This window comes from Cygnus olor, chromosome 6, assembly GCF_009769625.2.
Source record: "Cygnus olor isolate bCygOlo1 chromosome 6, bCygOlo1.pri.v2, whole genome shotgun sequence".
NCBI lineage: Eukaryota > Metazoa > Chordata > Aves > Anseriformes > Anatidae > Cygnus > Cygnus olor.
Genome location: NC_049174.1, coordinates 27,972,694 through 27,992,600, shown reverse-complemented (window position 1 = coordinate 27,992,600; position 19,907 = coordinate 27,972,694). Strand labels below are relative to the sequence as shown.

Genomic DNA, 19,907 nt, shown 5'->3' with positions numbered 1-19,907 from the left:
TAAAAAAAAAAGAGTAAAAGGCTTTCTCCATGGTACCACTTGTTATCAGAGCTGGTATCTCTCTCTAACAGGATAATTATAATGAACAGCACTTGATGGATGTGTAGGAAGTTGCGCAGTGCTTGGGGAATTCCTTACTGAAATCTAAAACAGCTGATGGAACCGGTTCCCTATTGCTTTCAAATGTCTTTCTACCCTTTATTTTAAAATGAAAAATAAATAAAGTGCCAGAAAGAGACTGAATTTATCACTGCATGAAACAGCCCTTGACAGATATATATCTATATCAATCTATGTATTCCCTGCCTTGTTAGGTGAAGAATGCTACATAGCAGATTTAGCAATGGCAAAAGGTATCCACGGGTATATCATGTTACAATGAGTTTTGAGATATAATCCAAAGCTTATCCAAACTTATCTGAACATTAGTCAGGTGGGAAGTAAAATGCTCTCAACCTTTTAAAAGTTTCTACTACCTGCTGGGTATTGTCTGCAGAAGAGATGCCACAGGGTTTTTTTTTTTTTTTGTTATTGTTGTTGCTGTATTTGTACCTCCAATTTCAATCAAATTCAAAGCAGATAGACAAATTACACAAAGCAGTCAACTGCAATGATATAAGCAAATATACGTAACTTTCTGTAGAGCTTTTTAAAGGTTTACAAATTCAAAATGCGATGACAAATCTTGGGAATCTTAGGCATTTATAGTGATTTAAGTATCTCCACACAAAGCAGTAAAGACATTTATAGATCTTATAAATATATAACAGTGGAGCTTGGAGGAAATTTCAAACGTTATCTGAGTCTGCACTCAAGTATCTAATTTGCTTCAGTGGCAGTGGGAGGCTGTAACAAAAAATGCAAGGCTGTAGAGGGAAGGATTTGCAACATTCAAACAGGATTTTTGTCTCAAAGCTCTTTGCAGATTTTACATAATAACAGAACAAACTATAACTAGACTGACTTAATGGTGCCAAAGAAACTGAATGCTGAGAAAAAAAAAAAAAAAGTGTTTGCAATGCACAATAAACTTTCAGACAACCTTAAAATAAGGTAGTAGAGACATTGTGTAGTCAATATCACTTCAGCTGTTTGCAGTAACATCATCGGTTTTAAACCAAGTTATCCCTGATGCACGTGCATGGGCCCAAACATAACGCCAAGTTTCCACCTCTTTTTGATATAAGGTTCCTAACATATGCAACTAGTCCTAAACCCTTTCAAAAACTCAGCAACACTCTTTAGTCATTTGCACTAGCTAGTTATTCATGCCACCTGGGATCCATACAGAAAGAGTGTACTAGGATATGAGCTGCAGGCAAGAGCATGGAGTGAACCCATTGTCTCTGTTGGGACATACAGGCAGGACCTATGCTCCCCCCTGCCATGTTCAGACAGCAGAGACTTTACGCACTGTAGCCTCTCTGTTGAGTACAAAGAGACAGTGCAGGTGTGATCCCACCTGCCACAAGAACAAGCAGGTGGGAAAGCTTAAAGGCTTTGCTGCAATATTCTGTGTACAGTTGCAGCCTGCTGGGAAGGGTGCCAGGCCTGCCAGGTCTCTGGGGTTGCTTGAGGGGATTTCTGGGTCCAGACACCCTCAGGCTCTGTTCATGGAGGCACCAGACGCAGGTGACCAGTCTCATGAGAGTTGGGCAGTGCCAGCTGGGCATACAGCTGGTTCAGGCAGCAGGAAGCCATGTAGAACAGGCCCCTGGGGAGCACTAGCAGCCAGGAGTGGCACAGCAGTTTGCACACAAGATGGGCAGAGCACTCTGCCAGTAGGCCGGCAGCCGTCTTCTCCATTCACCAGCAGCTTAGGACGCCATCCTGAGGATCCCCTAAGCCAGCTCGCTGGGGAAACAAGAAAGAATCATAGAATATCCTGAGGTGGAAGGGACTCACAAGGATCATTAAGTCCAGCTCCTGGCTCCACACAGGACCACCCCAAAATCAAACCATATGTCTGAGAGTGTTGCCCAAACGCTTCTTGAACTCTGGCAGGCTTGGTGCTGTGACCACTCCCCTGGGGAGCCTGTTCCAGTGCCCTACCATGAACTAGCTGGTCTTAAAAGGTCCCCTCCAACAGAATCCATTCTATGGTTCTAACTTCCTAGGAAGATTATTTTGAAAATCCTAGCGGATTATTTTGAAAAATTTTCATTCACCAAAGTGGGATAGGTTCCTATAAGAAAAAACTATTAAATTTGCCTTGAATGGTATTCTCAAATTATTGCAGCAGGCCTAGTCAGAAAAGCAAACAGTTCCCTCTAAACCTGCATCTGATCAGGAGCATTTCCTTTAATTGGAAGCAGTTCTGGAACTCTCCAGGGTACATGCAAGATTTCTGGCAGACACTTGATTTTATAATTGAACCCCATTTAACTGAAAAGTAAATGTTCATTGGCTAAGAAATGGGATAAGAAGATTCTAACCCCTAGAGAAAAGAAAGAAGACGATCAGCTCTACTCAGCTGCTGGGAACTCCAGCTATCATGTGGCATTTGAGAATTCCATTGAGTCCAACATCTCCAGACTGATTAATGACTCCTCTAATAAGCAGTGAAATCTTTCCAGAAGAGTTGTTACTATTCTTACACAAGAAACCTTCTGAACCTATAAATTAAATGGAGATATTCACAATTTGTTCAATGGCTGCCATGACACTCAAGATTGGACTTTTAAGACAAGAGTGCAATCACCCCAGATTTCTGCAGGACCTCTACAGTTGCAGAGGTTGTTCTTGTCTAAGCAAGCTGTGGAATGAACAGGAAACAGCATGTTACAGCAGTTTAAGGAAGAATCAGAACCTCTCCTATTAAAAAGAGAATGAAAGAACACAGTTGCTAAGTGATGAAGATAAAAATGGATTACAAAGACGACCCTCTGATCCATAAGACTGATCTGAAACTGACTGGAGCCTATCTAGTGACTTCTGTAGGACTTCAATAAAACTTGTATAATCTTAATGAACCATTTCAGCCTTTTCTAGCCTTTCTTCATTTAGTATTATGTACTGTTGAATGAAGACAAAAGACTGCTACAACACAACCAGGGCAATTGGCCACAAGTTTCTTATACATCCACCTTACTCTGATGGAGTACTAATCAAAAGTAATATGTGCTTGGAAAATTTTTCAAATTGACAGCTGAACTGAAATCCTCAACATTTAGCCTACCAAAGGATACAGGCCAAGATCACAGCTTGAACAGGAAGAACAATAAATGAGTAGTTTTGAGCTTTCATTCTACCCACAGGTTAGAGCATCAAATAGGCACTTACCTTCCTCATTAATCATTCTGTGGATACTATCCAATAAAAAGATTATCTTGTTTTCTGCAGAGGGTTAGAAAGGAATATTTCATATGACAGGTAAGGGAACTAAAATCCCAGCCCTGGCTGAGATACAGATGAGGATAAACTGGCAAGAATATCTCCAGGTTGGAAATTGAAGGTCTACTGGCCGCAAAGAGAGTGAGGTTGCAGATGGATTTGTAAAGAGAGTAATAGAAGAAAAAGGTGATCACTGATACAGATTTAAAAGGGTAAGATGAAAGACTGTCATTCAACTATGGGTAACTGGATTTCAAGAATGGTGGATGTGCTTTCAAATCCTGTCTTTAAATTAACTACCTCAGGCAGAACAGACATATTGAGACTTATATTGGTTTCAAAAGCTTTTCAAGTCAAGACACTGCTAAGCACTGAATGAAAAGCAAATCAAAGTGAGATACCAGCTCTAGCCTACTCGCATGCCACTGCAAACTGTTTTCAAAAGTGATGTGGTAGCACCAAGATGCATGTTGTTACTTGAGTTAGGATCTGTTCTCTGAATGGCCAAGTAGTTCATCCCAACAGAGGGGCTCAGACTTTCAGAGAAGTTCCTATACTAATGTGGGTTTCTCTTTCTGTGCTCTAAATTTCATTATGGAAGCATGAAAGCTTTCCTGGCCCAAGTTTCACTGAAATTAACACCTCCCTGTATCAATCACCCTTATGATAGAGAATTCCCATCTTCATTCACCCTAGGTATCATGTATGTCAATAAAAGGATACTGGTTTATCCTACCAACTTTTAGTTATTTAGAGAATATTCCTATGTGGAAAAAAAAAATACCATTTAACAAAAAATTGAAACACTGTGACTGTGACAGAATCAAGGATGAGATGCATGACTAGACATTTCTGGATATCCTTTATCTTAGACTCTTAAGCTGACTAGATCACCGAACAGCAATGGAACAAAGGATCTGAACATCTTTATGCCAGTAGTAACTGTACATTAATGTTTCATTACATGGTAGAACAGCTAAGTGTTGCTGGCAAAAGATGGGAGCAAATATAGAGCTAATTTGGAAAAATCATACATCATTTTAGCTAGAAAGAGACAGGAAAAGGAGGAAAAGTGTATAGAAGGAAAAGCAAACAAAATATAGATCACTTAATATTCTCTCTCCTTTGAACAACAAGCAGGAATGAAGCCAGCCTTTCAAATTCACCTTGCCAGAAGTGACTAAGATAGATGTCTTAAATTAAACTGGCAAAATTAGCACTATTCAAGCATATTTTTTTGTTCCAGTTCAGGGTAAGCTGATCTACATCTTATTAGGTTTTATTACCTGGTACAAAACACAGAAGCAAGGAGATTTTTTTTTATTAGTATTACTATTATTAAAACAGAGCCACATCTACATCAAAGTAGAAAAATGCATAGAAAGCAATTCTGATCAGCTTTTATTATTATTATTGTTGCTAGTTTTCTTTATTAGATTTTCCTCTTTTAAACTCCAGTCATTTGTGTATCATAGCAGAACACCAGTCTCAATGGTCACTATGAATTGCCTGTACTCCAGGGCCCTGACCAATGGGCATCAGCTTGCCCATTTCTCTTTTTCCAGGCAGCCAAATACCAGGCAGTTCCCCGGGCCGTACCAATTGGAATAAGACCTTAAAAAAGCCGACATTTAAAGCTTTGGTTTTGCAATAAATTACATTACCACCACCACTTTCTTTATCACCTGCTAACTCCTATGACAATAATTAGCCATCTCTCTTGTTTTCCTCCAGGGTCTAACTGCCTTATCCCTCCTTGAAACATCCTCCTCTGCTCAGCAGGAACTAACCACCCTATTCACTCAATTTGACTATCTAGATAATGTAATAAATTAAACTATGAAGAATTGTTTCTAACCTGTAATTTGCTGAAGGCTGATATTTTCAAAAGGCCTTGATTGTTCAAAACTTTGTCATTTTTTCTGCATGTCAACTAGTGTTATAAAAATATGGTATCTCTCCCTGAAAGACTCGTTTCTCTTGTGGTCATCACTACTATCAAAATCCTAACACAAAGAAACCTTTTTATCAGGAAAAGGAGAGTTTATTATTGCAGCCAGATGATGGATTAAATATTTACAGACTAAAAAGTCTTTAGAATTGTAGATAAAGCCAAGTGAAATCAATGGGAAAATTGTCATTTAAATAGAATTTATTTCAAGGCCTTGATTGAGGTGACACACTTAGTTTCTTTCAAAGCAATCTTGTTACACCATTCAGCAACAATAAAATGAGACCTTAAAATGAATGCTATTTATACAGACTTTCTTGCTGTTCTGTACTGCTGGTATGATGTGAAGGAGACTCATCTGAAGACCCAGAGAGCAGGTAAGAAGATAAAAGAAAGCATAAAAAGATATTTTTTACAGGAACCAAATATTTCTGGAATCTGAGTTCATCTACGTTGTCAAAAGAACAGCAAATTCAGTTGTTCTTTTTTTTAACGTGCATGTGACATACACACTCTCAACAAATAATTGGATGTGTTTTTTTTTTTTTAATAAATTCAACTTAGACTTATAGGAAGTTGTGAAAAAGGTCAGCAAACAGTTTCATCTTTTTTTTCTTTGTTTCCTATAGTCTAGTTGCAGATGAAAAACTAAAAGAGAAAAAAAATGTCTTATGTATCTAATTCCTGGTTCTCCAAACGTTAGTAGAAGCCTTCCTGAATTACCAGCCTGATATTCACAGATATATCAACACTTACAAGAGCACTTTGGTCGAAGAAGACGTGCGTAGACAAGCAAACTCTTCTCAAGATGAAGGTATCTCAAATCAGCTTAATAAAATAGCATGTTTGGATTCTCTATAAAGGGAATGAATTATTAGTTTACATTCTTCTGTCACTAGGTATCTTTCTTTGCTCTTTGATGCTGGCAATTGGTTATTTCCCTGAGGCACCACAGTGATGCATTTACATGTCATCACATCCCTTGCCGTGCTGAACTGTCAGTCCCAGATTCAACATGGCAGGCTGACGTCGAAATTCAAGCATATCTGAGGGCTGACAACTGCTTTTCAAATATCCTGCACTCCTCTCAAGTCAGTGTAGGGTTTAGTCTGCTAAATAAAAATATAGCTCCGATTCATATTCAGCGAAGTTAATGGAAGAAAAAATGGGATAGCGTTTTCCTCAATTTCAGTGAATATGTAGGGTGGAGCATTGAGAAGATCAAAACTGCAATTTTTCATGACCTCTTTATTTCTTTCCTTCAGCTAGAGAACTTCTCATTTTGACATCAAAAATCACTGAGACAGGAAAACACTTAAACCCTGATCTTCACATTAGAGCAGTTTCTAAAGGTACAATCCGAATAGAGCTGTAGGTAGACACTAGTGTCCAGAGGGCTCTGACAGAGTATCCTGGATTTAGTACAGAGAGGGAAATAGTTACAGCTCCTTAACTTCACCAACTCTCAGCTGTAAGATCTGTATGAACCTGGGGGTTCCCTCCAGCCCTCTGCCAAGTGGTACCAGACATTGCTGTGAGCATCGTCTTAAAATTAATTCTGTACCCTCACATAACAGCAGCTGTACTGGGAAAGACCTAAGGTCCATCTTGCCTTTACCAATGACTATAGACAGTTGTTTGAAGAAGAGTACAAGAACAGCAAACACATACCCTATATTTCCTGCTAGTAGTCTCTGAGCTTTCAATTATTTTCCACTGAACTAATCCCTCAGCCAGAAATAGTTTCCACGTGTTTAGTATTGGAATTCCTTAATGGATTGCTCTTGTTAGACCTTGTCCAGTCTCCTCCTGAATCTACATCTACCCTTAAAATGCACAAAATCTTTCAACAGGAACTTCAACATCTCAGATATTAACAGCTCAAATATCCTTCTGTGAAGAACTATCTTTTATTTCTTGTAAATGCGGCGCCTTCTATCATATTTTCCTGCCCCTAACTACTGGCCCAGGAAGAACAAGTGAAAGCTGTACAATTCCTCATGATGGGCAGTTTGTGCTTCTTTTTTGGTGAGAACCTACACGCAGCTAGTAATAGGAAAGGTCTTGAAATTTTATTTTAAAGCTTTTGCAAAGGCTTCCCATGGGTGTAACCCTAGGACCACAACTTTGGTAATTACAGAAATTTAACTTCTAAAAACCCCTTGCAATTAAAACCAGTAACCACTTAGAGAGCAAATAAAAGGTCTCCTGCTATTTTGCCACACAAGGACCTAGGGGAGGGGAAAAAACAAACAAACAAACCAAAACAAAACCCTACAACATGCCATCAGGGACAGAAGAAACCCAGGGGGAATACAGACAGCCTAGCCAAATAGGGTCACAGAGGGGTTAAACATCAGGCAATACAAAACGGAAATTCTGAAGTCAAATTCCAGTTCAAAAGAGACAGTCTGCCTCACTATCTTGAGATGTTTTCTCAAGGGGATTTATTGCAAGTCTGACAACTGCAAATGAGTTATAGAAAAGAACAGGCAGAATGATAATCACATCCACCACCCATGAGTACAACACAGAGAAGTACTCTGTCATTGACAACCTGTAGTTTCTTCCTCTGACTTTAAATGCAGCTGATGTGGGACCATTATTTATTTGGGTGAAGAACTTCTTCCTTCATAAGAGAAAATGTATACCTCTAAAACTGATTTATTATATCATTCTCCTAATTCTGTGAAAGATGTCAACAGTAAAACAAACAAACAAAAAAATTGGTGGGTATTATAACCCATAAGTTCGGCTCAATGACTGTGTCAATGTTCCCAAATGGACAATGAATGAAACAGAGATTGAATGTTGAAGGCTGCTTCCATTTTGAAGGCAAAAAATGTCTCTGAGCATTAATCTGAAATTGGTCAGTTGTCCTCAAATACCTTTTCTTAGAGACAAAGATATTATGGGGACTAACCATGCAGAACCTTCTTTGGTGATCTCCAGCTTGAGGGGAGGAAACATAAGTACACAACAGGTTGTTAGAAGAAATGATTCAAAGCCCTTGAAGTATTTAATTCAACTTCTGTGCTGTTCCTTTCATTGCATTTCCACTCCAGACAACCTTAGCAACTACAGAGGCACAAGGCAGAGAAGCTCGTAGCTCCCTGGGGATATGGATTGTTGCTTGAAAATCTCAATGAACTTGGAGTAAAAGCATTTAGTGCAAAGGAAATCTGGCAGACAAAAGACTACACTTAGCAAGAACAAATTATTTTAATTGAGTAAGTAAATTACTAAGGGGTCGAGAAGAGCAGGAGGATGGGAGAAGGAGATCAATCTGTGATGGCTGGAAGTACCTGAAAATTGCCAGAAGAGATAAATGGTTGTGATGGAAAGAATATTGGAAGACACCAGATTTGCAGGAGCTGTTTGCTATAGAAGGATGTTCAGACAAGATCATGAGACATTTGTGGCAACCTTTTTGTGTATTGTGTGTAAACAAAGTGTCACAGACACAGAACATAACAGCTCACAGACCTTGCAAAATGCAGTGGAGCAGCCAGCATTTTAAAACTTTTTATTTAAATTCATCACTTCTGTGAGGGAGATCGAAGGATGGGGGCACTTCCCCTTTACTTTAAATTGACCAAAGAAGCAAGATTCCTAGACCTTCAATCTAGAATTGGCTGAACTAAGTATTGTGGTAAAAGGGTTTCATTGCTCAGGGATATGTTACACCCAGACAGTACCCAACAGAGAAAAAGCACATTACAAAATTTTCCTTTACCCCTTTAGGAAGGCCTTCACATTACCAAGCTGGCAAAACAAACAGCTAATGACCTAAGAAAAAGGCCAGGCCTTTTTCCTCCCCTTAAAAACTAAGCTGAGGGGAAGAGCAATTTAACACAGTACCTAAGATTTGTCCCTTAGAGTCCTGAGTCAGAACAATCAAACTTGAGGTTATTAAAGCAATCTCTTAGTCCCAAGCCAGGGGAGCATCCTGGAGCAGAGTCTTAACTGCCAACAACACTATACAGGACCTCTCACCTATCAGCGTTCTGTTTTCCATTTCCTTGTGCTTTCAATTTAGTCCCAGGCAGGGACAGTAGGAAAGATAAGGACTTCTCTTGGACTTCGGGCTTTCTTTGTTGCAGCTTTGGTCTGTTCTATGAAAATGCCAAGAAAGCCAGAAGCAGTTTTGCCTCCTGGTTCTCCAGAGACACAGTATTAGCCAAAAGGCTTAATATCAAAACATGGTGTGGGAGTGAGGCATAAGCTAAACAAACAGTTGAATTATTTAAAATTTGTGAACACTGCATGGGAGTATACTGTTCTCCTTTCTTATGAAATAAAATGTAGTTTATTTTGCTCATGATATATTTAAACATATTTGTAATTTTAGACACTATTAAGTATGAAGTTACTTGTACACTTTATGTTAGCAGGCTGGATAAGACTGTAATTCCTTTTGCTTCAACTCCACTCTCCCCCATTCAGAGACACTAGAACCAGGTCAGTGGTTTTCAGAACTGCCAATAACACACTGAACATAAGGGGCGGTACAAAGGAAAATACTTTTCTTAGTAAGAAAAACATTTATTTGTCTCTATAATACCAAATCACACAGAAAAATAAAACGTTTCTACTACTATACTCAGCAATAGTGATGGGGAATGGCTCAAAAAATAGGATTTTATCTGAGAATCAGAAAAAATTCTCTATGACTTCTATCATGGCATCAGAAAGACACGTCTTCATCTTGGAAAAGGAAATAAAAAGTTTATCCAAATTCTCATATACTTCGAAAGTCAGAGAAATAATTTACACATGTATCTTTCAATAAGTCCCACCATAGCAGTCAGTGCTGGGTGGCGCTAGCCTCAGCAATACCATTTTAACAAGCTAATTATACCCATAGCTACCTAAGTCTGAACTCTGTTCATTCAGTATAGCCAGCAGCACCAACAACAGGGAAGTAAAGACGGAAAACAGACATCGTTTCTTACCACAGTATAGATCTGAGGTTTGCGCCTTTTTGCCAGGTCAATTATATTGACTCCATTGTAATAAAGGTTCTCAATGCACCCATGGAAATTTTTCCTCTGAAAGGTTCCTGGTTTCCCTGGGACAGGAATGCCTCCGAAGCTGAGCTTTTGGAAAGAACAAGAACTGCATTTAGTTACCACCCCAAAAGGAAGACAGCAGAGCCCCGCTCCATACAGCCAGCTGGGATGTTATCTCAGGGACACAGCACACCAACAGCATCATCTCTGAGCATAGAGCAGTGCCCAGACTTCCCAGTATGGGAGTTACAGACAGTGTAGTATTGCAGCTGTTGGAGAAATGCTGCTGCGGACAGCTTTGCGATTTGGAAATGGCTTTTATGTGCCATGACACACCACTTCATCAACCTGCTATAAGCAGTCCCCCACCAGGAACACCCAAATTTTCAAGCAGTCTCCAACCTGTGGTTGCTCTGACCTGGAGGCTGTCACCGAGCAGGAAACACCAAGCAATGGGGGGAATAAATTCCTTCTGCCCACAGAGCACTGGATGTACAACTGGAGTTACCCCTTTCCACTCACCATGTATCTGAACAGTTCTGCTTTCAGCCAGTGGAGGGTAGTAGCACACACACATACTACCCCATTTGCATCTTGCAAATGTTTTGCCTTAAATTTCACTGTGATTTGGGCTTTATAAGACTTACACACAGTATTCGGAAATGAACAGTGTAATGGAAAAGTACTGCAGTTTACACAGTTGAACAAAACTTATGCTGTGCTGTTATCTAAGTACTGAAATACATTAGTATTGTGCAGATTACAACTCATCACTTAAGTAGAGGGCTAAAATTTCCAGAGGACAAAGATTCTAAGGAAGTAGAGTTCCCCAAATCCTTGGAACACAATTACTTTAGAATCCTAAGGACAATAGAAAAGACTGAACACCACAAAAACAAAGCTTACGATAAGCCAATTTTCCTTTTCCAGATTAGACAGCTCATATCTAATCACCTTCACTGGTCTTTTTTGCAAAGTCTTGCCAGTGGTACCTCTGCTTTTTTGTTTGTTTCCATTTTTTCCATTACAGCCAGCAGCATCACAAACGATATAATGTGGGCAAAGATCCTGCAGCCACCGCACTTCTCAGTGCTTCCAGCGTGCTGGGAGCTGTGCTGCAATCCTGCTGCATCCATCGCAGCACGGGCACACAGCACTGTGCGACACCACAGGCACGCTGACAGCTGCTGGAACGCGGTCAGCCGTATTCCTCTGTCACTACTCCTAATGGCTCAGCTAATTATTACAAAAGTAAAGGGAAATCTGGGGGTTATTTTTCCTCCCACTCCACCTAGCAAGCCAGGATAAATAAGCAAATTAAACCTCCCTGGATAACCTTGACAGCACTTCTTTGAAAACAAGTCCTTAATGAACTTGTGCCTCAGTTGTATTAATTGATCATTTCACAGAAATAAAGAGTGAACAGACTGCTATCTTATATCACTTGCAGGTTTGTTATTGGTATGAGGGCTTTTGGGTAGCGATTTTTTTTTTTTCAGTGAGAATCATTAGTTTTTCCTTAAAGCACCAGACTTTCCTTCTTTCATGTTCTATTCTTTAAGTCTCCTGCTCAGGGACTCTGCACTGGGTTTCAAAACCAGAAGAAAAATCAATATTCATTATACCACTGCATTATTAAGAAAACAGTTTGCTTGGTGATTGGTAATAATTTTAATTACAAAACTAATGGTTTTATTACCCTCAGTAAGGCCTTTAATCCCCAAAGTGTGCTGAGATAAACTTTCAGTTGAATGTATTGCTGTAATGTTCAATTGAAAGATCCTTTCAGTGCAAATGCAAAGAAAACATTCCACAGAGGTCAGTGCTGACATGCTGATTTACACCAGCTCAAGATCTTCACCATGCTCCCTATTTTGGAACATCTGGAAAAATGTTCTGCAAATTACATTGGAGCCTGAGTTATCCCTAGCTGGCATCAACCCTGCAGCTGGAAGCAAGGAATTTTATGACTCTGGAATTAGGAAAGCTGATGACTCAAGTGTTTGGTTTTCCCCAACTCCACCTTAAAAGCAGATATAGCTTTGACCCTGGCTAGTTTAGTCTGTAGCTGTTCCAGAATCTCACTGTCCAAATAGTTAGGAAGTTTCTCCTACTTCCTCTATTAAATGTTCTCATGATTTGGTACAGAAGAGTTTTAACAGGTGGACAGACTCCATTTTCAGCACTTTGAGAAATGTAAGGAAGGGAAATTCAGCTGGAACAGGACAGGAGCATAGAGCAGGCACCTGCCACTGCCAAGCCATCAACATTTGTCGCTAAGGTGCACTGGGAATTGGTCTTTCAAAAGAAATAAATCCAAAGTGCAGAGAGGAAACTTTTGATCTCAGAGCAATGAACCATGCCAGTTCAACACATCCAGACAAGGTGATGGCTCTGACTGTGCAAGCATAACCCTGTGCCCTATGGGCTAGCAAGACTTGGTAGACAAGTGTGTGGGGATAAAAATTAACATGAGTAATTTGCAAGCAGGTGTGTATAGGTGGGAGGAACAGATAAGATGAAGAACCGTTGTGCATATAGATATGATGATAATGGTGGGGATTTATGTTTGTTTGTTTTAGAGTGATTTTTTGTTTGTTTGGGGGTATTTTTCACTACAAGCCACAAGAACTGAATTGCTGGAGTGATACAAACTGCACTTTTCTTTTTTTTTCCACACTTTGGCCTCATCGTGGGGGAGCACACCAGCATTGGGTTTGCTGGGCAGGTAAGATGTTTCTTCTGCTCAGTCCTTCCTTGGCCGTGCAGCTCTGGCTCCCTAGAGCCAGATACTCAGGATCACATCCCCAGATGTGAAGGGATCTGGGTCACAGCCAGATATTTTGACTGCTCTGCTCAGGGTCTTCCACTCCTACAGGGAAGGGGATAGTCTCTACCCACTCTTCTCCATGCAGAACAGTCTGAGCAAGGTGGCGTCCGGATAGGCACAACTCAGAGCTGGGATCCCCATGTCAATCTGATGCAGTGATAGTGTCCAATGATCCCATTAAAATCATATTGCAGATGATGAGAGCACTTCTTCCTGTGTATGAGTGTTCCCTGAAGACGTGGCCAGAACCAAGGCTTCCACCAAGGCTATACTTTTTAGATTAGGTTTAGTTTAAAGTCTGACATACTTTGAAATATAAGCATAATCCAGTGCCTATTTGTCCAGAGGCTAGCCACTTCCAGAGACTATAGCACGTAGAGTTGCACTGAGGTAGTCTATGATTGTTAAAGGGAACTCTATGGAAAGGAAATATTAAATAAAGAAAATATCTTTGCTGGAAAGAAACAGCTTTTAAGAAACAGTTATTTTCCATCACATTTGTTTTACACCAGTTCAGCCTCATCTCCCATGTTATAACCAAAAGGCTTCACACACCTCATAATCGATATCCAAGTGATCTGAATCCCCCTTCGTTCGGAAATGCTGAGTGTGCTTGTCCACTGTGAAGTTCACTTGCTTGTTGAAGCGCTCTATGAGAACCGAGTGCCAATGCTGGTCATCCAGGAGGCTGCCCAGGGTGACAGACGTGTGGCTGTTAGCGGAGTGCAGGTTGGAGTCCCCTGGAGGGACAGAGACAAGGCATAAGATGTCAGAATTATCTCCAGGCCCTTAAATCAAGGGTTAGGGCTCAAGAGGAGATAGGAGCAATGCTACTCTATGCAAACTGGAGCCCTGCCCAGAAACAGACCCTTCATAAAGCTTCTCTTAGATTCTTTGGCCCTCTCATTTATATCTGCACGTAGACACACTTTTCCTTCCCTGGTGTTTTAAGAGTTCCCTTTGAGTTGCACCAAAGTCTGCTGTCTATTCATACTAACAAACTACTCCTGACATTTCAGTTGCAACTACGTTTTTTTTTTATATTTTAGCAAGAAAATTACACCTGACCATTTTCAGAGGAAAAAAAAAAAAAAAAGAACCACATTCAGTGAAACAACATGATTGCAAGTGTTTCATTCAATTCTAAGAGATCCTTAAACCTGTTCTAGATCTCTGCAAGTTTAGATTAAGAATCATAAAAATATTTAGGGCCTAGCCCTGGTGATTTCAAGCACCCTTCTGTTTTCCAGCTGCCTACATGTCTGAACATTTCAGAGACTCATTTAAAGGGAATGTGTCTTTTATTTTATTATTTTTATTTTTATTTTGTATTAATATCCCAGCAGAATGGAAAGAAAACATGCTCCAAAACTGTCAGGCAAGATGCAAGCACATTCAGGAGCACACGTCAAAATACTTGCCCCTGACATATGAATGGACACGGAGGATATGAAATAGCCAAAATCTGTAAATTTGAGGCTACTGTTGAAAGAAAATAACTCTTATCTGAGAGTATGCATTCACACAGCCTCTTCCCTCGAAGAAGTTAAGATAATATTTTTAACTATACCATACTCTCATCCTAGCACTAAACATTTGGAAGAGGAGGACAAATCAATGGAGTCAAAGGATTCCATATTCAGAGGTTCAGGATGCAGTTATTTGGTCCAAGTAACATTCAAATAACTAATTAGAAAAATATTGCTTCATCATTTCTATCATTTGATGAACAAACTAAATTAAAAGAAAGAAAATACAAGTTGGCAACTAAACAATTACTGAGCTTACGTAAGAATGAAATCCCAGAGAGCTGTGGAAAATTGTTACTAACATTTAAAAGAAAGAAAATTAAGCACAAGTAGAAAAAATGCAGAAGAAATTATCTTGAATTCCATTTTAGTGTCTCCAGTTTGCTACCACGAGTTTATGACTTCTTTACTAGACAAACTTACTGAAGTGTTCTGGAATTGGAGAAGAGGGCTTCAGGGGGAACTTAACAATATGTCTCAATAACTGAAGGGAAAATGCAAAGAAGATAGAACCAGGCTCCTTTCAGTGGTGCCCAGTGCCAGGACAAGAGGCAATGGGCACAAACTGGAACACAGGAGGTTCTGTCTAAACACCAGGCAGCACTTCTGTACTGTGCAGGTGACAGAGCACTGGCACAGGCTGCCCAGAGAGGTGGTGGAGTCTCCTCCTTGGAGATCTTCAGAGGTTACCTGGACGTGGTGCTGCGCACCCTGCTCTGGGCAGCCCTGCTAGAGCAGGGGTTTGGACCAGGTGGCTTCCAGAGGTCCCCTCTGACCTCAACCATTCTATGATTCTGAGAATTGCTACTCTAAGATGTGCCCCTACAAATACCATATATTACTTGATGTTACACCTCCCATTTTTATTAAAACCAGCCTTCAGCAATCTAACCAATGTGAACATGAACCACAAATGGCTCAGACTACTTTATTCAAAGTTATTAAGACTGAGAGCAGTAGTGAGAAATGTGGATCTTAATTCCCTCCCCTCCTTGCCCCCACCCCCATGGTTAACAAAAGAAAAGGTTTTTGTTTTAGCTTTCCATTTAGATGGGCTACGGGGGCTTTCACACCAAGTTAAACATCCAAATACAGTAAATGCAGGTCCTACCCTGACTTAAGCGCCAACAATGCTGGCATGGAAACTTCTGCCCAACTCAGACCTCTCACATATGAGAAATGTGAGTCAGCATGAACTGCTAAGGCAATACCATGGCTCTCCCACAGCTGAAGCTAACGAAGATTCTGCAGTAAGGCTTGGAGACAGGGAATGATCACTCCTACTACAGTAACTCCTGACATCAAAGTGTTTTAGTGTATTCACCAAGAAAAAGCAAGCACCCTTCTACAGAGAGAAACTAAGCCAGCCTTTCTTCTCCTCCTGCAATCCAGCGTGATCACATGCTCAAGGCCTTCCAGATATTCACAGTTCCCAATTACAGCCATCTCCAGGAACAAAGCAATATCAATGTGCACAATGTTTTGATCGGAGTGTTTTCATTTAATTTTTGCGTTCTCTGCCAAGTTCTAATCACAGAATGGAAAAAATGACACAGCGAAAATAAACCTTTAGAGCCCCAAGCCATACTTCCTGGGAATGATGTTCTTAAAAATAACAACAATAAAATAGCAATAAAAAAGTGAAAGAAGGAGAACTTTTTAAAATAAATAATAGCACTTCTTCAATGCATCATCAAACAAAGACCAAAAGTAATCATTAAGCAAGCTCTACTGTGGCCATCTCTAGTGAGGAGAGCCAAGGTCTCTTCTTGGCTCATCTATCATGTGTCCTGCATGACATCAGTCAAGTCTATTCTCTTTTCTTTCCCCTCTCACCTTCTCTGACCAGTATTTAAACTCTGAGTTCCCTGAAGCACACAGCAGGTGTTGCTGGTCTGAGCTGAAATTACTAGATACTGCTTAATATAAATAATATATTCATAAAAGCAAATTGAAACAATCCTTGTTAGAGCAATATGCGCACCAATAATCCTAACTGTTCTTACCCAGGTTGATGTGCAATGAGAGCTTTCCTTTCTGCATTTCTAAGGTAATGTAGTCTCCACGCTGTCCTTCTCCATGGAATAAGACTCCATCCCCCTGCATGCTCTTGAACTTCAAGGAAACCACATCTTTGAATGTGCTCATAAGCTTCTGATTGAACCTGTAGAGGAGGGAACTTCTGCCATCGAAGTCTGCAATATCTGACTCTGGGAGAAAGAAGATGACAAAATGAAGAGGGACAGCATGAGGAGAGGGAACATAACATCTCAGAATCTTTTAAATTATTGATTAGAAAAGTGTACATCTACAGGATGTACATGGCACCTGTGCGACTCTGGAGCCATATTACATTTCATCCATTTCCAATCCTCTCTGTTCAGGTTATAAGGAACGCTAGAATTAAAACAGAATTCCTCTGCAATTTTCCTCCTCATTCTCATGCAAGATTTGTTTTCTCACTTTACTTTTTAAAGCAGACCAGGTGCTTTCCAATGTATTCAGATCTCCAGAGCATCCCTTGTCATGCTTGTTGTTTGTCTCTTAAACACACACAGGATATTATTCATTACTTTGAACACTTCAGTTCTTACTCCACTCACTTTTTCTAGCTTCAGAAGTGTCTGTTGAGCTGTTTCTGCATGTTGGCCATGCCCACATCCACCTTTGCATCCAAATAGGCATCATCTTAGCCTCTAGGGTTGGCTGCTTGTTTGTGATGGGCATTTATCAACCATGTTTCTGCATGTAAATTGACTAGGCTGGCAAGAATTTTCAAATACCAATTCAAAAAACTTTTGAAGGGATTTCATGGGAACTGGGCATCTAACCTGATTATACACCTTTGAAAATCCTATTAGAAACATATTTTCCTCTTCAGCCAGCCTCCAAAACCTGATCATTGTGATGGGAAACAAGCTGACAGTTCTTCAATTGCAATTAATATTTCCTGTGGCAGCAGCAAAATACAGTACTCTCTTTACAGAACAAAGTGGCATTTTAAGCAAAGCAGATTTTTAGTAAACTTGTTTGTTTTTACTTTTAGTAAACTTTGTTTGTTTGTTTTTTCTTTTCTTCCCTCTCCCCCGCTCCTTTTTTTATTCCTTCACCCTCTTTACATTACCAGAACATTTCATGTAGTTTTAAATACTTTTAACTAATGCATCATAGTCAAATATGACTGACATATATTAATTCAATTCTAAGTTTTATCCAAATGCAATTTGTTAAAAACCATGGATAAAGTATGTACTTGTAAATAATAAATCTGTCATTTGGTATTTCCTTTTCTTAAGAAAAATAATAAGAACACCGGAAGAAAACAACAACAACAAAAACTCTGAACAAGCATTTAACATTCTATGTAACTACTGGGTTACATATAAAGACAGAGAATATCTTTGCAGTGAAGAAGAAGAAAGAGCATAGGCTTTGATTGCAAACCACATACTTTAATGATAATCTAAAGCAGTTGTTTTTTTTCATTTTCTTTTGAAAAGTATCTGAAAGGTCCATAAGCAAGAGAATCAAGACTTCCTGGTCAGCAACCGTATTATGATTAAAGCTAGTGTTTTAAGTCACTTAAGCTACCTTGAGAGTTTTTCCACCCTTTTGACCTTTAATGGTAGTTTCACTTTTTCCTCTTTAAAAACCAGAAATAATAGTTGTGGATCTCCCACTCCTTTTTTTTTTTTTTTTTTTTTTTTTTAAACTGGACCCAAATTTAAAGATTTTTTCAATTAAAAGCTATTACACACTCAGAAAATAAACACCTGTTAAAACACCTGTTAATGATTTGTTACTACGGAAGGCATCATTCCTAAACTTCTACATGTCAGAACAACAATTTGTACAAAAGTTTGACAGCACACTACAAACTTGCAGGTAGTTCAAAATTTAAATTTCATCGGAAATTCTGCCACTCCAAAACTGATTCCATTCCAAATAAAAAGACAATTATCTATTCAGAGATTGAAACTACAAATAAATTTAATCCTGGGAAAAAATCCACTACAGAATAAACTAGACTAACTTCTTATCAATGTTGTCAGAATTATAAAATGCTGTTTAGAATCACAAGTGTAACAGTTGTTGCTGTAGGAAGTATTGTTACAGAAGTATTCATGCCATCTGCTTTCCCTGTTTTTACTTTTGATTTAGGTGTTCAAGTTCACCCTCCCCCTCCCTAGAATTGCTGCTTTCTCTCTATTCACACTTTGACTGCCAGTTTCTATAAAGAAAATTCAATTCAAGGTTTAGTTCTTATGAATTTTCCCTAGCTATATTAAATACTTCAAGTTGTTTAAAAAGTGAATTCTAAGTACATCATAAAAATAGTTTCATTTTAACACAGGCAGGAATTGGGAAATAGCTTACTAAATACACATATATATAGTATTTAGCATTTGATTTTCAGTGCATTTTGTGGTTAAAGTAGATTTTCTTGCTAAGTGTCCAAAACAAAGATACTGCAAGAGAAAGAGAGAACTGATTCAGTGGTGTCATATAGCAGTCTTTTTTTCTTTCAAGATCCTCACCCCAAATAATCCAGGCTCTCAGTCTGAATTCACACTTCGCTCCTTGTTCTTATCTCTCCACTAAGCCACAACATAACATGCAATTTCTAGAACAGTTCTGATACCAACATTTACAGAGTGTAATACAAAGGAAAACCTGCTTCAGAAAAATTCTGCTTCACTAATTATCAGTTGTGAGGACACTGGCCAATAAATAGCCCTGAATGAAGTGGGAATATGTCAAATAAATGCTAACACTGGCTTCCAAAAGTCATTAGTGGCAATTTGCATGACAACAAATCATTGGCTTCCCATTAAAAACTGAAAGATCTAGCACAATTCTAATGCAGTCACTGCAGAAAATTTGCTTGATTGCTCGGTATTTATTTAGAGCCCACACATGCCTGTAATCCACTTGCGCAAGAGAACAAGGATTTGAAATTTTATAAATCTCAGGAAATCTGTAGAAATAACAAACTAAAAACATGTGGTTTCATTCTGCACTACCCACTGGTTTACTTGTGCTCACTGAAGAGAGACTTTATTCAGTCTTCATATTTTCCTATGCTGTCCTCCATCAACAAAGCTACAAAATTCATCAAAAGTGAGATCAGGTAAAAGCTGCTTCTTCCATGTTATTCTTCTCTGACCCACAATTCAAACATTCCTCTGCTGTAAATACATACATCCTTCTGCTCACAGGTGAAGAAGTCTCCATACAATAGAAATTCATCA

The 19,907-nt window shown here is 39.3% G+C and overlaps 1 protein-coding gene across 3 annotated transcripts in view; it reads right to left on the bottom strand.

Annotated features, from left to right (window-relative positions):
* The window catches only part of CNTNAP5 (contactin associated protein family member 5), a 285,261-nt gene that overhangs the window by 130,131 nt on the left and 135,223 nt on the right, over window positions 1-19,907 (bottom strand). For all 3 annotated transcript variants that reach the window (XM_040561102.1, XM_040561103.1, XM_040561101.1), the window contains 3 exons: window positions 16,662-16,865; window positions 13,682-13,866; window positions 10,240-10,383 (listed from right to left, as the gene is read on the bottom strand). In XM_040561102.1, coding sequence (XP_040417036.1) covers window positions 10,240-10,383; window positions 13,682-13,866; window positions 16,662-16,865 — 533 coding nt within the window. The remainder of the gene's footprint in view (window positions 1-10,239; window positions 10,384-13,681; window positions 13,867-16,661; window positions 16,866-19,907) is intronic.